Source organism: Rhinolophus hipposideros (assembly GCF_964194185.1).
Source record: "Rhinolophus hipposideros genome assembly, chromosome: 25".
NCBI lineage: Eukaryota > Metazoa > Chordata > Mammalia > Chiroptera > Rhinolophidae > Rhinolophus > Rhinolophus hipposideros.
In genome coordinates this window covers 7946411-7965626 of record NC_138071.1, presented here as the reverse complement: position 1 = coordinate 7965626, position 19216 = coordinate 7946411, and the positions used below count along the sequence as shown (strand labels likewise).

Here is a 19216-nt window from a genome sequence, read left to right as displayed (position 1 = left end):
TTTTGCAAACCCTTGTGTCATTCAAAGAGTTGAGAAATGAAGGTGAAGGAAGAGAGAATTTCAAATGCTTTGTGGTGTTCTTTCTTTTTGAGGAGTTGCTTCACCATTGCTTTAAGCCAAGTGAGAGGGAGCCTCAAGAGACCAACTTTGAGAGGTAAACACATGTCCTTTGGGGCTTGGGCAGTGTTAGAACTGGTACGAGACACTGCGGCTAAAATTCACCTTTCGGCTGGCAGAGCGATAGTGAGAGTGAGAGCCAGAGCAAGAAAGAGAGAGAAAAAAGGAAGGGGTGCACGGGGAGCTAACTGTATTTCTAGCAACAGCAGAGCATGGATGCGTGAGTGTTTCTTGTGGAAGAAGTGTGGGCAACTGAGTATAGCCAGCCCAGTGCTATTTTGAATATTTTCCAAAAAGATGCCCGGAGGGGCAATGCAACCCCAACAGAGGGATGGACAATTAGAAGCCAAAGGGCCAAGAAAGGAATGCAGCAGCGAGAGGTATTGCCTCTTTCCAGGGAGCTATGTTCAGAGGGCCCCAGTGGGAGGTGTTGTCAGGAAGTCCACAGAAGCACCCCAAAAAGAAGGAATTGGCATGTTCTACCCAGAGAACGCATGGATGGTTATGCTATGCCCGTCACGTCAGACTTTTGTTGCCCTTAACATCTCTTCCTTTACCTGACCCAATGAAGAAGGGGACAGAGAAGAGTGGCAAAGCAAATGCAGAAATAGGAAAGAAGTCTCTTGCTCCCTTACTCCTACTTCAGGCTTTTGAGACTGAGGCAGGTCTGAGCTGGGAAAAGGAAATGCCTTTATGTGGTTACAGCACAGGCCTGGGCAATTTTAGTACTGAAGCGATCGTCTTCTTATGCCTGAAAGTGATTGGAGACCTTTTATTACCTGACAGTGGTTTCAAAATGATGAGACTTACCAAGGTTTTAGTCAAGTGGTACGGAGGAAATAATCCACAGAAGGGTTTGAGAGGACAAGGGGAAAAGGATAAAATTGTTTTCTTCTATCACCTTATCAGCTTAACCTATTTAGTTACTGGCTACAGATAAAATCATTTTCACCACCAAGGGGGAAAAATTACTGCAAAACAGGCCCTCCTGTTATGCACTGACTAAACCAAAGGAAGAAGTTCATTCATTAGTTTCGCGCATTAAATAGTCTGGATTTCCAAGCTGCCTCCCATAAAGATAATTGCCACTTTTTTTGGACACAATTTCTGACAGGAAGGCTGAGAGTCTCTCAGACAAGGCAAGTGTTCTCCAGGTTTGTTTCCATCTTCCTGCTTGCATTGGCTCGTGGTCCCAGTTTTCAGATGTCTACATAACCACTTACTTTTTAAAACACCAAATATGTAGAGCCTTGAGTTAAGATTGCTACATGCTTTGGTTGACTAATGATCAATATATCATTTAATCTCCTCCTGACAGTTTTTTAATGCAAAATAATACTGACAATCAACTCAATCAAAGATATGAGGAGAAATTAAAAAAAAAAATCAAAAAAAAATCAAACGCTACAAAAAGCAGAGCCAGAATAATTACCTCATGGAAGTGACATCCACAGGTCCCCTGTAAAAACTCTTTGTATCGCCCCATTGTTATAGCGAATGTGTCAACCACTTCATAGCCATATTTTTTTGCAGCATCCAGAATAATCAAGTTTTCTTTCCATAAGTTCTGAACTTCACTCTGTATTGCAAAGCAGAAGAATGAACATTTTTATTAAGAGGATTGTTTTATGATTTAATAACTCAGGTAGAAATCATGTAAATTTCATTTTTTTAAAAAACAAATTGGTCTTATTTTGAGATAAAGAATTAATTTCATGTGCACTTCTTAAATAAAAATGTGTTCTAATTTGTTTCCCCAAAATATAAATATAAACATTTATGTACATATAAAACAGTAATACATATATATCTATAGTGACACCCAATTTGGAACTTTCCCTTCTGTGTAAAAATCGTTAGGTTTATTGCCCACAAAAAGCCATTGAAATATCTGAAATTCTCATTTTAGAAGCCAAGATTTGAAAATCACAAATGCTGTCTCCACTGATCGGGATTCTTGTTCATTCGTTTAGTCATTTGATGATTAATCAGCATCTGTTTTGTGCCGAGGGTCAGGAGTACGGGGATAAATAAATCATGGTCCCTGCCCTTTAGACATGACATTCTTTTTTTTCTTTTTTCTTTTTTTAAAGTCTTTACAAAAAAAAAAAAGGTATTTAATTCTACAGGCAGAATTACAGTTCCACTTGGTTCAGTTACTAGCTGACCAAGTACTCCCACACTAGGCACACCAATCCCATAAACCATGTCTGTTTCAGCGAAAGCAGGGACTCCAAAATCCCCCAGAGGGCAAGGTTAACAGTACAGATGTCTGATTCACAGTCCCTATCTGTAAAAGCATCAATTCCCGCAACATCAGCAGTTCACAATGTTCTGATTAATACATGATTAATTGGGTCCAAAATCATTCTTTTTTTTTTATAGTGAAAAAATTTTATATCTGGAATTAGCCAGCTGGACTCAGTTTAGATGATCCCAATTTTGTTGGCAACATTCAAAGCATCATAGTCAGGAGCCAGTGGAACATATGTCTTCTTCTGTCCATCAGGCCCGATCAGGGTGCTGACCTTGGCCACGTCAGTGTCACAGAGCATCTTCCCAGCCTGTTGGATCTGGTGCTTGTTGGCCTTGACATCCGTCCACAATGAACACAAGTGTATTGCTATCTCCCAGCTTCTTCATGGCCGATTCGGTAGTTAGGGGAAATTGGATGACGGCACAGCGGTCAAGCTTGTTTCTCCTAGGGGGAATTTTCTGAGGATATGTGGGCTGCCTTCAGAGCCGCAGTGTCTTGGCCTTCAGAAGGTGGGTGACGCATGGATCTTCTTTTTGTGGATGCCTTTCAGCACTGTTTTCTTTGCCTTCAAAAACTTTGCTTTGGCTTTGGCTTTGGGAGGGGCAGCGGCTTCCTGCTACGCTTTTGGAGCCATCTTCGTGAAAAAGCCAAAATCATTCTTATTACCACCCAGACAGTGTCACCACAAAATATGCCAATAAACAATCAAAGGAATTGAAAAGACAACAAGACAATGATGCTGCTGCTGCTGATGATACTGATGGCTATGGTATCTTGCAGTTGAGCCTTGATGTATACAGTATGTGTACTTGAGTCCACTGTTCTGAAATTGAACATGCATACTAGATGTTGTCAAGTTGTGTTTTAGAAAACTTATTAGTATTTAATGAGTGAATATAGTTACCATACTTTTCTTTTTTCTTTTTCTTTTTAATTAAATTTTATTGGGGTGACAATTGTTAGTAAAGTTACATAGATTTCAGGTGTACAATTCTGTATTACATCATCTATAATCCCATTGTGTGTTCACCATCCAGAGTCAGTTCTCCTTAGACATGACATTCTAATAAGAGAAACAGATATGTAAACATTTACCAAGTCCTTTCTTTGGGGTAAATATACCAGACTCTGGGATGATAGGGAAAAGGAAGTAGCTCTGCTGGGGCAAGGGGTTAACTGGACAGTGAGGCTTCAAGAGGGGTTCCTGAGCAGAGAGAGGTTTGCCTGTTGGGTGGAGTGGGGAAGGAGAGAGGAGAGTGTGCTTAAGGGAGTGGCAGAATTGAGTGAAGGCTCCAGCGGCTGCTTCTCTGGGTCACATTCCTCCCATCCTCCCTCCCCATCCATGTCTGAGGTAATGACCATGCTAGGCGGAGCTCTAGTTCAGGTCCCTTGTCCAGAGAAGGGACTCCTCCACTAACTATTGCAGCTCCAGGACTCCTCATCAGTTTGGCCAAGACTTTCTCAGACTGATCTGCCATCTGAGACAACCTATATAATCCATCCTTCTTCCACTGCCTTCGTATCAGACACATTACAGCCAAACAGACACTCAAAAAATATTTGGTGCAAGACTGAGTGATATGCATTGGATTCTGCATTCTGAAAGTCTCCCTGCGTACTCTTGCACCCTTCTCTTTAATCTTCCCTGGGACTCTCCCTCATAAATTCCCTTATTCTGCTAATCCTGTCTTGGTGTCTGCTTCTTGGTGAACCCAAACTGGCAGGGAGTGACTTGTACTCTCTTTGCCTCTTCTAAACCATAAAAATTATTTTCAATTATTGTATAAATTGAAGTCAGAGAGTGTGACTCCAGACTTATTCTTTTTTCTTAGGTTGCTTTGGTTATTTTGGGTCTTTTGTGATTCCATATAATTCTGATAGTTTTCTGTTCTATTTTTTAAAGTATAAATTGAAGTCAGAGAGTGTGACTCCAGACTTATTCTTTTTTCTTAGGTTGCTTTGGTTATTTTGGGTCTTTTGTGATTCCATATAATTCTGATAGTTTTCTGTTCTATTTTTTTAAATAAGTGCCATTGGGATTTTGATGGGGATTGCATTGAAGCTATAGATTGCTTTGGGTAATATGACCATTTAACTATGTTCATTCTTCCAACCATGAACATGAAATATGTTTCCATTTCTTTGTGTCTTCAATTTTTTTTAATAATGTCCTATAGTTTTCAGTGTATAGGTGCTTCACATCCTTTGCTAAGTTTATTCCCAGGTATTTATTCTTTTTGCTGAAATTGCAAAAGGAATTGTCTTTTTTCTGAAATTTTATTGTTAGTATATAGGAATGCCAAGACATGGAAACAACCAAAGTGTCCTTTGATAGATGATTGGATAAAGAAGATGTGGTACTTATTTATAATGGAATATTACTCAGCCATAAGAAAAGATGAAATACTGCTGTGACAATATGGATGGATCTTGAGATTATCATGTTAAGCAAAATAAGTCAGACAGAAAAAGTTGAGAACCATATGACTTCACTAATATGTGACATATAAAACTGAAAGTAACAAATGAACAAGACAAACAAAGAAACAAAAATTCATAGACATAGACAACAGTTTAGTGGTTACCAGAAGGTAAGAGGGAAATGTGGGTAGTAGAAGAGGGTAAAGGAGGTCAAATATACGGTAATGGAAGGAGAACTGACTCTGGATGGTGAGCACACAACGTGATACGTAGATGACGTATGATGAAAATGTACACTGGAAACCTATATAATTTTACTAAACAATGTCACCCCAATAAATTTAATAAAAATAAAAAGAAAGAAAATAATAAAAATTATTTTAATTTTCCAGATTAAAAAAGCAAATTACTGGCATCTGTTAATCCCACTGCAAGGTAAAAGAAGCAGTAGAAATACGCAGAAGTAATATTCTATTTATATGTGACATTCAAAGAAGAGTGTTTTCTCCCAAATAACGATAGTGAATTGAAAAGGTTCATAAAGAAGAAATCTGGAGGAAAAGAGGCAGATGCAAATTTGGTTTGTGCTATCCCATGAAAAATGATGCTCAGTGTTGTTTGTAGGCCTTTTTCTTGTCCAGTTATAAGTATTTTCTCAACTTTGATATGTCTAATTATGAAAAGCCCCTGGAACTGTGTAGTAAGCAGTTTCTAGAGAAAGGTCATTTCTCCAGGAAATAGACTCAGATGGAAATGTGCATGAAGGGGGCAAACAGGAGCGTGCTCTAAGAAACAATGCCTGTATGGGAGGCTTTTGTGGATACCATTTGGGGGTTCTGGAGTTGGGAAGACCCTTCAGAGATGGCCCCAATTACGGAAAGGGGCTGAGTGTCAGCACCCCTGCACTGGCAAGTAGGGTTTCTGCAGCAAAAGGCAATTTTTACTTGGATTCAGGTAGGAGTCTTGATAAGGCCATATTCCCAGCAGCCATGGAGAATGAATGTCTCAGTCCTGAAAGGGTGATTTGGGAGCGGCCAAATCATACAAAATATCACTCACTCATTCCCTTGTAAGGTATATTTTGTGTCTACCATGTGTTTTGCAGTAGGGGTACTGGAATGAGTAGGGGCACTGGAATGAGCCAGGCAGCCCTCCCTCCCTGAAGTTAAGCTCTCACCGAAGTTATTTTAGCAGGGACACAGATAACCAATGACTGCATGTGTTGTGTGACATGAATGAGGGCACAAGACCCTCTCATAGGAGCTCATGACAGGAATAGACAATCAAGTGTAGTGTGTCAATTATGTCTTCCCAGAGGAAATAACATTTAAACTAACACTTGCAGGTACTTGGAAGGTACCTAGAGGGGAAGTGGTGGGAGACTGGGTTCCAAGAAGTGAGATCGACGATTTCAAAGACCTGGAGGTAACTGAGAGCATGATGTGCTTGAGAAGCTAAAACTCAGCATGACAGAGCTTGGTGGTGGTAGTAGTTTGTGTGTATTTACATATGTGCATATGCAGTGGTAGTAAGGATAAGTTTACAGAGGAAAGCAGAGGCCAAGTTTTGAATGGCTGGCCATGCGAGCATATGTTCCTGCCTCCAGTTTTGATGATCATTTTCTCTTTCATTCTATTGTTTCTCCCCACCCTCTTCTTCCCTTTTCTCTTCACTCAGTTTGAAAGGACAGATAAGCACCAGCCAAGCCCAGGGGGGCAGGCATAATGTTTAGCACAATATCTGGTACACAGTAAGTGCTGAATAAATGTTTGCTGCCTGCTGAGATGAACTGATTCTGAGTTAGTTACCTAAAAAAAAATATACGGACGGGCCACAAGGACTCCAGTCCCTGAGGAGCCACAGTCACACATGCAGAGTGGGGTCACTGGAGTCCTCAAGAAGGAATTGCAACCTTGACCTGTAGCATTCCAATAACATTAAAGGAGAATCCACTCATAACCCACAGCCAAAATTGTCAAATGACTGCTCCTCTCATTCCCAAAAGTGCCAAAGCATTCAGCTACCCCACATGCTAAATACCTTAACTCCTTAACCCCTCCTAACTCCAAGAGACTGAATTTGGAAGCTTTACTTGGGGCACTTTCTACCAGTTCTCCTGCTTTTGCATCACAGATATGGCGCCCAGGCAGGCAAAGTTTCAAGAAAGGAGAGGAGGCTGTGGAACGCTGGGGAAAGCGAGGCTCATTCAACATTGACACAGAAATAAATCTCACTCGGCTTACTCATTTATGGATGGCTTCCTGTCTCCCCAATTCCCAGTGCTTCCTGAGCTCCCCTGGGCAATGGCATACAGACCCAACTGCCACGAACTCTCCTCCCTTGCATAGGAGCCTCTGGTTCCCTTACCTGTGTTCCCTTACAGGTGTTTGTCCGTCTGTTCTTTGCTGAGACCTCTATTCAGCGCTGAGACTAATTTCCTATCTTCTCTAAGTCTGGTCAGAGGCCTCTAACTCCTTCCATTTATAAATATCCAATCAGAGGAAAAACCCTTGATACTCCTTCAAAGATGATTTTTAATGCAATGAGTCAGAAATCATCTTCAAAAAGCCACTCTCACCCCCAAATACCCATTGATACTGACAATTTCATTTGTGGTTTCAGCATGGGCCTTTACTTTAAAGGTGTATGAAATGTAAGTGGGCTACGGAGATCCTTAGAGCATAATCTTTCTCATCTAACTTCTGTTCTTTACTTCGTCACAGTTTGGCATCCCGCTTCCTCTTTTATGAACTCAAAGCATTATTTGCAACATATTTATGGTTTATGTTATTATATCGAGGAATAATTATAACCGATTTGAAATCATCATCCATGAGTACATTATCCTTAGACTTTTATAGAGGTTGCTGAATATTATGGTGCCTTTTGGGTCCTTTTTCAGACACCAGCAAAGATCGTTACAGGAAGCATGAAAGTCACACAGCCTGGAGGAAATGGGCTTACCTGCGTTAAGAAATGTACTCCATCCACTGGCAGATGAAATCCGATTCCCAAAGTTTTGATGATCACAAGGATATTGAGTAAATTTTCCCTGTGAAATAATCAAAATTCTAAAGTGATGAACTCCAGTTACATTTCCAGATATTTGTGTTATGTAAACAAACACAGTGGAATTCTTTTAGAATGTGATAACTGCCAGATAGGACTAAGTTCTCATTTTATAGATTTGATGTATATTAATTTTTTGTGTATGGATAGAGTTTTATGTGCTAGTGGGCATGTTTTGATCTGTAGTAAATGTAAATTTGGATACTGAACAGCCATCTTGTGATTGGATACAAAAGTATTTCGAAAATTTTAAAACTAGACTTGAAGTACTTAATGCTAAACAAGTTGCTCTTTAAATAAAATCTTGATACAATTCAGTTACATTAAGAGTAATATTTTTTAAATTTAGAATATAATAACAATTATTGTTGCAGAAATGTACCTCTTCAAAACCTTGTGAATAATTTGCAGGTGATTGGAATTAAGCCACTGAACACCACCGACGACCAATACCGTCTGGCCTGTATTCTCCAGGGGACGTGATCTGAAAGCCAGAAAGAAAAACAACACATGTTGCTTTGAAACAGATGGTAAACATTTGAACAGCATTGCCTCACATTTCACTGAACCATATCTGGCATCCTGATCACAGGACCGCCTTGTCATAGACAACGCGTTTGCTGCCATATTACTTGGGATTTAAGCCTTTCAGCACATTTGATATACAGTGAGCAATTATGACTGCCAGTAAAACATCAGTACATTGTGCTGTTCATAATAGTTTCATTGTACCTTTGCAAGAGATGTTCAAGTGCTTTTTCAAATGTTGGTCTCAATGAAGGGTTTATCCAGAACTGGGGATAGTAGGAGTAACTGATCAAAGTTTTCCCACCATTGACATTGTGATAGATTTTAGTGCCATGCACCTTCTGCCATTCCTGCAAGGTTTCATTCAATCTTTCAATCAGGTAGTACATTATCCCTCTGTTGGTTGAATCTCCAATGAAAAGAATCTATAAATTAAAGACAAAAATATTTGCTTTCAAAATCTATTTACATGGGATAGGAGATAATATATTTGTTGAATATTCAGAAAGCCACAAATGTAATTGTTTGAAGGACAGCCCTTCAAACTGTTAGAAATGCCATTCATCGTATTCTCCCCCAAACCTATTTATTTTCCTCTTCTCCATCTTCTTAGAAATGACATCATCTACTGACACACTAGCTAATGTTGCTTCGTGTTATCTTCAATTTCTCTAGCTCCTTTATGCTCTTTATTTTCTCATCTAATCAACTTAACAGTTCTATTGATTCAAATAGGCATGAAGTACTTTAGTGTTGTAAGATTTTCCAGTCTCTTTTTATCTTATAGATGAGAAAACTTGGAATCCACTGAGGTTATGTAGCTCAGTAGAGGTCATGCCACTACTTGAGAAAAGAGCCACAGGACTAGGATCTGAATTTCTCAACAGCAGTCTATGTCCCAGGGTGCAAATCCCAGTGCCATTTGCTCTGGAAGTTTCTAGCACCATCACCTCCTTCCCATTCCCACCAGCACAGCCCTGCTCCAGGCTCCCATTGCTTCAAAGCTATGTGATTGTTAATACTCTCCCAATGGGTCTTTCTTCCTCTCCCAATGGCTGCCTTCTAGTTCATTATACACACAGTATTACTGGGATACATTTCCAAATGTCTAGCTCTGGAAATCTTACTTTCGTGCTCAATAACTTTATTGGCTCCCGTTTTCTACAAAATCAAGTCTAAACTCCTTAGGCTCAGCTAACATTTGCTGAATTTTTGTCACATACCAGGCTTTGCTAGGCAATTTCTCACAGGTTACTTACTTTCAATCTTCTAATTGTGAGGTTTGAATCATTATTTCTGTTTCACAGATGAGCAATTTGAGGCTCAGGGGATTGAAGTCATAAGTCTAGTAAATGGGGAACACAAGACTCAAATCCAGTCCCTTTAACTCCCTGTGCAAGGCCAATGGACCTATCTTCTCAATGCTTCCTCTCAGTACCCAGGTCAGATTACTACTTTGTCACTGAACATGATTTGCACTCAACAACATCTGTTTTTCCTTGTGATAATCTGACTGCCTAGAAAGCTCCTCCCTTTGCAGCCCCACCTGTGTAAATGCTACACAACCTCCATACCTGACACAAATGTCTCTCCCACAGGGTCTTGTCCAAAGCCCCAGCCAGAATGACCTTCTCTGTCCTCTGATTTCATTACATATTTTATTTCCATTACAGATTTTATCGAAGACTACATGAAATGGCTATTTGTGTCTGTGCCTTTTCTTTCTTATATCACATCAAGAAGTATTTGAGGTCAGAGTCAGGGTTAATTTCTGAATTCAAATTTCCTCCATAGTACCATGAATGCACTTTAAAAATATTTATTGAATTGAAAGTCAAAGGGACTTTTGTTAGAAACAATCCCTTTTAATGTCTTTGGATAAGGTTAGTTCTTTGGTGTTTTCCTCTCTTTGTTGAGATTTCTGTTACCATTAGTCATGCACATACTTCCTTCTGGTTAAGAGCAATCATTGCTATAATTTCTCAGGCACTACTGCATTTGTGCATTCACATAAAATTTAGTGAGAATGTGCAAAAGTTCATTCTTTCCATAGTGAGTGTATTCAAATAGCTGTTTGGAGAAATCCAGAAAGCAACTCCAATTGCCTTCAGATCAAATGCTGTCACCATAAACTTCGCCAAGCACAAGTGAATAACGTAAGTTATCAAGGCCCCAATCACTCATCCTCTCAGTAGAGTTCCACTTGGCGCAATAACATTCCAGCATAAGAAAATAATTTGTGAAATCACTTGAAATTCTTCTTACTGGATTTGACCTATAACTATTTCTGATTTTTAACAGAGAATTTTGAAGAATCACGAAAGCTCTTAATTTTAGGTACTACTAATGATCCAGCTCCAAATGTATGTGTTTGCTAAGGCTGCCATAACAATATCCCACAGATTAGGTGACTTAAACAACAGAAATGTATTTCCCATGATTCTGGAGGCTAGAAGTCCAAGATGAACGCATTGGTATTGCTGGTTTCTTCGGAGAGCCTTTCTCCTTGATATGTAGGTGCCATCTTTGCCCTGTGTCTTCCCATGGTCTTTGCATTGTGTCTGTGTCCTAGTCTTTTCTCATAAGGACACAAGTCATATTGAATTAGGGCCCTCACATATGACCTTATTTTACTTTAATTACCTTTTTAAAGTCACTATTTCCAAATAGAGTCACATTCTGAAGTATTGGGACTTACGACTTCCACATATGATTTTGGCTGGGTGGGAACTCAGTTCAACTCTTAATATCCATAAAGGATCTTTGAGGTCCAGCTTTTAAACTAAATTGCCACTAACTATTTTTCTTACAAATTCTTTTCATTTCAGTATCAAGATGCAATCCCTTCTAGGCTATCTTCAGGCAACCAGTAAGATCACAGGGTTTCTGTATTGTGGGCTACAGAGAGAGATACAGAGGTTTAAAAAAGTCAAAGTAGCTCTATGTTATTGAGAGGGAAAAAAATTCTAGATTTCAAGTGTTTTCTGTGGGTTATACAAAGATGCAGCTCACCAACGCGTGTCAGAGGCAAAAGTTGTGCTTCAAAATTCTAGGCACTTTATTTTTCAACTAGGTCATCTTAGACAAATTATGTGACCTCTCCAAGGGTTCAATCCTTATATTTACCATGGGAAAATAACAGCACCACCATAGAGGACTTCAATACAATTTATTATTATTATTATTATTATTATTATTATTATTATTATTATTATTATTTTGCTATTTCTGTGATTGGTGGGGTTTATTTATTTATTTTTTAAAAAATTTTCTTTTAAAGTAAAATTTATTGGGGTGACAATGGTTAGTAAAATTACATAGGCTTCAAGTATACATTTATATAATACATTATCTATATATCACATTGTGTTTTCATCACCCAGAGTCAGTTCTCCTTCCATCAGCATGCACAATACAAGTTTAAATGCATATCTTATTCCTGGCACACAGTAAGCCACAGTGAGTGTGGGCTAGCATTAAGGAACAGGAAAAGACAAACAGTGCTTTTGGGTTTTTCCAGAGTGCCTTGCAGTGCATTACTAGTCACCTGAAACCCACTAGCTCATTTAGAAACTGTCAGAGAAGACAGGAAATGTTTTCAATGGCAGCAACCTCTTTCTTGCCCTACCAACCCTGAAACTGATGGACAGCAAGACTTGTACGGTTGTTGGTGAAACTGAAGCTCGGATGGAGATGTGGAAGAGAGATCACCACCCTGAGCAAACCAACACTCAGGACAGTCTATCGAGTCTCCATTGCTGATTAGTGACTAAGAAGGGCTACATGGAAGGGCGGAGAAAATGTCACCACTATCATCTGCAAAACAAATTCTTCAAATGGCAAAGACCTAGGTAGCATTTTTCAAGTCCAGCAGACACAACTCTGGGGAGACTGTTTTCTAGAGAATTATCTTACCCCAGTGCTGTTCAATTCATGAAGGATAGAAATGATAAATTATAACTAAAATGAAAATGCAGTTGTAATTTTAAGACTGATTGCTCTATAGGTGACACAGTTTTTGTGAGAGATTAATTGGTATTCCTAACTAAATAATGTCTAACTCCACAATGTCAGCTTTTCAGTTAACACACACAATTAAACAATAATATCAGGAATTAGGGTGATTATTTTCAGTCATATGATTCATATCCAATCTTTATATTTTTCAGGTCATTCAATTTGGTGAATTTTTTAAAAGAAAATTTATAGGTCTACTTCTACTTTAAAAGGCCTAAATCACCATAACAAATATTCATAACTAGCCATGCAATTTGTAAATAACTCTTCTCTCCTGTGAAAAGTATTGCCTTACATTAGCTTACACAGGTGTAGGTTAGTACATGCAATCAAAGAGAGAAAATGTGATCATTAAATATAAATAACCAGTAAGTAATTATAAAATAATCTATGTTAGCAATAAAACATTTGAAAAAAATTAGTTTTTTCCCTCCTATCAAAGTAGCTAAAATTTTTAAAACCCCAATGATATTATGAGTTCAGGGAAATGGATTCTCTCATATACTACTGTGTAAGCATCATGAGGGAGAGTTTTTGTCCATTTTTTTTTTTTTGAACAACTGTCCAGAAAAGGGCCTGGTGTAAAAGTTGGTTTTCATGTGTCAAATGGATGAATGGCTTTGAACAGCTTTGCTGTTGTATGTAAAAAATTGGCAGTTTTTAAGGAATTCCACTGTACAAAATACTTAAGGATGTCTATTAAAATATATTTCAAAAGAAAAATAAATTTGAGGTAGCATCAATGTTTATTAGTTGGTTATAATAAGGTATCATCATATACAGATTCTTTTCATCTTTTAACAGTGATATTGTAATATGGATATATTGTGATGGGAAAGATTTCACAGTAGTTTTTATAAAAAGCTGATTATAATCAGAATAAATAATGATTACATTTTTGTAAAGTACGTGGATATATAGAAAAGATCCTGGAAAGTTAATGGTGGATATTTGAAGTGGTAATATCATGACAGTTTATTTTTTTTAAATAAGTATTTGAAAGATTTTATTTGGAAGGTTTTACGAATTCAATTTTTAACATCCTTCTATTTTATTTTCTCCTTATAATTATGTAATGTAAGGAAAATATTTTTTAACCAAACCTCATAAAGATGTCCCCAAAACCAATCTAGCTTACCCCAATGTGCCATGTAAGTATTGTAATATTTTATATATGGTCTATGACATGGAAAAGTTGGAAGGGACTATTCTACCAAGAATTATTTCACATCCCTTTTTTCTTTCTGGCAGAACTCGCTTTTCACCATAGATGATACAAATAAAAAACACGTTTTCCCATAGGTTTTGCCAAGGGAGAATCAAATGGTCCAGTGTTGGCCAATGAGACCTGAAAAGAAGATTCCTGAGGACTTGAAGGGAAGATATGCTTTCTTAAAAAAAAAAAAAGGAAATGTCCATTTTCCTCACTGGATGTGATACCCCAGTTCCTTGTTATACCAGGACTGCTACAGATAGGTGTGACCGTGAGACTAAATATTGCTGATATACTGACGATAGTTGAATGGAAAGATGGAAAGAAAGCGCAGAGGCTCTGAAAAATTGTTGACCAGGAGGATCAAAATGGCGGCGTGAGGTGATCCTCTGTAAAGCTCCCCTGGAATTTACAACTAATCGAACAATAATAACTCCACAAAGGACTCCCTGCAGGGCAGACAGGCAAGACGAAGAGGCCCACTACTGAATTCACCTAAAGGTGGGAGAATTGCGCAAGCAGGGGAGGAGGGGAGGGAGAAGTGCTGAGATGGAGGTGCGCTGGGGCAGGACGCAGACCTAGTTCAGTGCTCCGAGCTCGCTGCATCCCGGAACTACCGCAGCTGCGGGAGAGGGAAGAACTCGGACTGCAAGGGCTCCGCTTATGGCCCACAGGGCTGAGGGGGCAGCGTATAACACGGCTGAACCCAACGCTCACGGCAGAGACGTCAGAGAAAAGATTGAGGGAAGAAGGCTGAAAACGGTGGTTTAAGCCCTCACTGCTGAGCAGAGAACGGAAGCCTTAGGCACTGAGACTAGCCGCCCCCTCCCTACCCTCCCAGAGCTCGCCCCGCCCCCACCTGCCAGGTGCTAGAAGCGGAACAGTAGCAGTGTCAGATCAAAAGAACAGAATATTTGCTGTTCTGAGAACTGTGAACTGCAGACACAGATTCGCAGCTCAACTAGTTCCGGCAAAGGGGAGGGAGCTCTGGAGGCCCGACCGGCTGTGGTGGTGGTCGCTGCCACTGCTCTGGGCCACCTCTCACAACTCACTCCGCCCCTGGCCCCACCTATCTGGGTGGATCCCTTCAGGAGTAAACAGAACTGCTGAAACATACAGGCTCTGAATCTGGTGCAGAAAGAGCTTTGGAACTTCAAAAGATCTCCACATCCCCACAGGGACGTGACGCCCTATGACCCAGGTGAACTGTTAAAAGTGGAGAAGCCTGTTTCCCAGGGAATCCCCCCATTGTATGAGAAACTGGAATAGTGCAGAGAAAACATAGCACTACTGTGTGAGAGAGGAAAAAACAGGCTGCAGTCGGAGAGAAAATAAAACACTCTACCAACAAGTATTGGAAAACAAAAGAAAGACCTCTTCCTATTAACCTGTTGCAGAAGCCACTCCTGTAGATGTCTAGGAAGAGAAACAATAAATCAGTAATTTCCATGAATAACCAAGGCAACAAGACAGCTCAGAAAGAAAGTGAAAAGTCTCCAGAAAAGGAACTTAAAGATATGGAAATATGTGACTTAAATGACAGAGAATTCAAGATTGCAGTTCTGAAAAAACTCAATGAGATGCAAGAAAACACAGAAAGGCACTTTAATGAACTCAGAAACACAATCAAAGAACAACATGAGCATTTTAGGAAAAAGATTGAAAATTTTAAAAAAAGAACCAAATGGAATTTCTGGAGATTAAGAACTCAATAGAAGAAATTAAGAATGAAATAACCAGCTTAGGCAGTAGTGATGACTAGATGGAGGAAAGAATCAGTGACATCGAAGATAGAAACCTGGAAATTACAAAGATGGAAAAGAAAGAGACTTGAGACTTAAAAGAAATGAAAGAACTCTACAAGAACTTCCTGACTCTATCAGAAAGAGCAATATAACAATAATGGGCATACCAGAAGGAGAAGAAAGAGAGAAGGGAACAGAGAGTATATTCAAACAAATAGTCGATGAGAACTTCCCAGACTTGTGGAAAGAAGTGGATCCTCATGTCTAAAAAGCAAATAGAACACATGATTACCTCAACCCCAACAGGCCTTCTCCAAGGCACATTGTATTGAAGCTGTATAAAATCAACGACAGAGAAAGAATTCTCAAGGCAGCCAGGGAAAAGAAGACAGTAACCTACAAAGGAAAGCCCATTAGATTATTATCAGATTTTTCAGCAGAAAATCTACAAGCTGGGAGTGAGTGGAACCAAATATTCAAACTATTGAAAGATAGAAATTATGAGCCAAGAATAGTATATCCAGCAAAGATATACTTTAGATATGAAGGAGGAATAAAGACCTTTCCAGACATAGAGAAGCTGAGGGGATTTTCTAATACACGACCAGCACTACAAGAAATACTAAAGGAGCCTATTCAACCACCATCAACAGGGACAATTTGTGGCAACATAAAAAGGGGGAGAGTAAAGGCCTGAAGCGGAATATGGGATTGGAGAAAGTAAGCATACTGAACAAAATGGAATACTCAAATATAAAACTTTGTTTTACATAAACTTAAGGGTAACCACTCAAAAAAAAATCCAGAACTGAAATATATACTGTAATAAAAGAAGAAACAGAGGGAAACATCATAGAATACCACCACACAGAAATAAGAGACAACAACAAAAAGGCAAAGTAACAATGGAGACACAGCCTTACCAGAAAACTAAGATAGAATGACAGAAAATCCTCACATATCAATAATCACTCTAAATGTAAAAGGACTGAACTCAACAATAAAAAGGCACAGAGTAGCAGATTGGATCAGAAAACTAAACCCAACCATATGCTGTCTCCAAGAGGCACATCTCAGCTACAAGGACAAGCATAGACTCAAAGTGAAAGGCACTCCTAGCAAATGGTACCCAGAGAAAATCAGGTGTAGCCATAATGATATCAGATGAAACAGACTTCAGGGTGAAAAAGATAACAAGAGACAAAGATGGACATTTCATAATGGTAAAGGGGACTATACAACAAGAAAACATAACAGTCATCAATATTTATGCCCCCAATCAGGAGCAACAAAATATACCAAGCAACTACTAACAGAAGTAAAGGGAGAAATTGACCAAAACACAATTATACTAGGGGACTTAAATACATCATTGGCAGCTGTGGATAGATCATCCAAACAGAAAATAAATAATGAAAAAGAAGCCCTAAATGACACATTAGATGAAATGGACATAATGACATTTGTAGAGCACTTCATCCTAAAACGTCAGACTATACATTCTTTTCGAGTGTACATGGAGAACATTCTCAAGGATAGACCATATATTGGGACATAAAATCAGCCTCAGCAAATTTAAGAAGATTGAAATCATACCAAGCATATTCTCTGATCACAAGGCTTTGAAATTGGATATCAACTGCAAAAAGAAAGCAGGAAAAAACTCAAATACATGGAGATTAAACAACATACTTTTAAAGAACGACTGGGTCAATGAAGAAATTAGAGGAGAGATCAAAAGATACATAGAAACAAATGACAATGAAAATACATCTTACCAAAATTTTTGGGATGCAGCGAAAGCAGTTTTAAGAGGGAAATTTATATTATTACAGGCCTATCTCAAGAAACAAGAAAAATCCCAAATAAATAACCTCATGTTACACCTTAAAGAACTTAAAAAAAAAAGAACAACTGAAACCCAAGATCAGCAGAAGAAAGGAAATAAGAAAAATCAGAGCAGAACTAAATGAAATAGAGAACAAAAAGACAATAGAAAAAATTAATGTGACAAAGAGCTCGTTCTTTGAAAAGATTAACAAAATTGATAAACCCTTGACTAGACTCACTAAGATAAAAAGAGAGAAGACACTAATTAACAAAATCAGAAATGAAAAAGGGGAAGTTATCACGGACACCATAGAAATACAAAGGCTCATGCAAGAATACTATGATGGGCTATATGCCACCAAATTCAACAACCTAGAAGAAATGGACAAGTTCTTGGAAACATATAGCCTTCCAAGGCTGAACCATGAAGAACTGGAAAATCTAAACAGACTGATCACCAGTAACGAAATTGAATCAGTCATCCAAAACCTTCCCAAAAGCAAAAGTCCGGGACCAGATGACTAGTCCGGGATTAGTGAATTCTACCAAACCTTCAAAGCGGATCTAATACCAATCCTGCTCAAACTCCTCCAAAAAACTGAAGAAGAGACAGTACTCCCTAACTCATTTTATGAGGCCAACATTACCCTGATACCAAAACCTGGTAAGGATAACACAAAAAAAAGAAAACTACAGACCAATATCTCTGATGAATACAGATGCAAAAATCCTAAACAAAATTCTAGCAAATCAAATACAACAATGCATTAAAAAGATTATTCATCAGGACCAGGTGGGGTTCATTCCCGGGGCACAAGGATGGTTCAACATTTGCAAATCCATCAATGTGACACATCACATAAACAAAATAAGGGACAAAAATGATATGATTACATCAATTGATGCAGAAAAAGCATTTGACAAGATACAACATTCATTTATGATGAAAACACTTAATAAAATAGGTATAGAAGAAAAATACCTTAACATAATAAAGGCCATATATGACAAGCCCTCAGCTAATCTCATAATTAATGGTGAAAAACGGAAGCCCTTTGCTCTACGTTCAGGAACACGACAGGGCTGTCCCCTATCACCTCTGCTTTTCAACATAGTGTTGGAAGTCCTTGCCAGAGCAATCAGGCAAGAGAAAGAAATAAAGGGCATCCAAATTGGGAATGAAAAAGTTAAATTGTCACTCTTTGCAGATGACATGGTGCTATATATAGAAAACCCTAAAGACTCCACCAAAAAGCTATTAGAAACAATCAACGAATACAGTAAAGTTGCTGGCTACAAAATCAACATAGAAAAGTCCATTGCATTCCTATATACTAACAATGAAATCTCAGGAAAAAAATACAAAAAACAAACAACAATTCCCTTTGCAATTGCAGCAAAAAGAATAAAATACCTAGGAATAAACTTAACCAAGGATGTGAAGGACCTATATGTTGTAAACTATAAGACATTTTTGAAAGAAATTGAGGAAAACACAAAGAAATGGAAAGACATTCCGTGCTCATGGATTGGAAGAATCAACATAGTTAAAATGGCCATATTACCCAAAGCAATATACAGATTTAATGCAATCCCCATCAAAATCCCAATGGCATTTTTTAAAAGAAATAGAACAAAACATGATCAGATTTGTTTGGAACCACAAAAGACCCCGAATAGCCAAAGCAATCTTAAGAAAAAAGAACAATGCTGGAGGTATCACACTGCCTGACTTTAGCTTGTACTACAGGGCTACAATAATCAAAACAGCATGGTATTGGCAGAAAAACAGACACACGGATCAATGGAATAGATTTGAGAACCCAGAAATAAAACCACATAAATATGAACAGATAATTTTTGACAAAGAAGCTAAAAACATACAATGGAAGAATGACAGCGTCTTCAATAAATGGTGCTGGGAGAATTGGATAGCCACGTCAAAAGAATAAAACTGGACTGTTATCTGTCACTATGTACCAAAATTAATTCAAAATGGATCAAAGACTTAAGCATAAG

General features: G+C 38.5%; 1 protein-coding gene across 3 annotated transcripts in view; it reads right to left on the bottom strand.

Annotated features, from left to right (window-relative positions):
• CPED1 (cadherin like and PC-esterase domain containing 1) overlaps window positions 1-19216 on the bottom strand; it is a 262826-nt gene that overhangs the window by 15402 nt on the left and 228208 nt on the right. For all 3 annotated transcript variants that reach the window (XM_081038119.1, XM_081038118.1, XM_081038120.1), the window contains 4 exons: window positions 8597-8817; window positions 8247-8348; window positions 7760-7847; window positions 1550-1696 (listed from right to left, as the gene is read on the bottom strand). In XM_081038119.1, the coding sequence (XP_080894245.1) occupies window positions 1550-1696; window positions 7760-7847; window positions 8247-8348; window positions 8597-8817 (558 nt within the window). The remainder of the gene's footprint in view (window positions 1-1549; window positions 1697-7759; window positions 7848-8246; window positions 8349-8596; window positions 8818-19216) is intronic.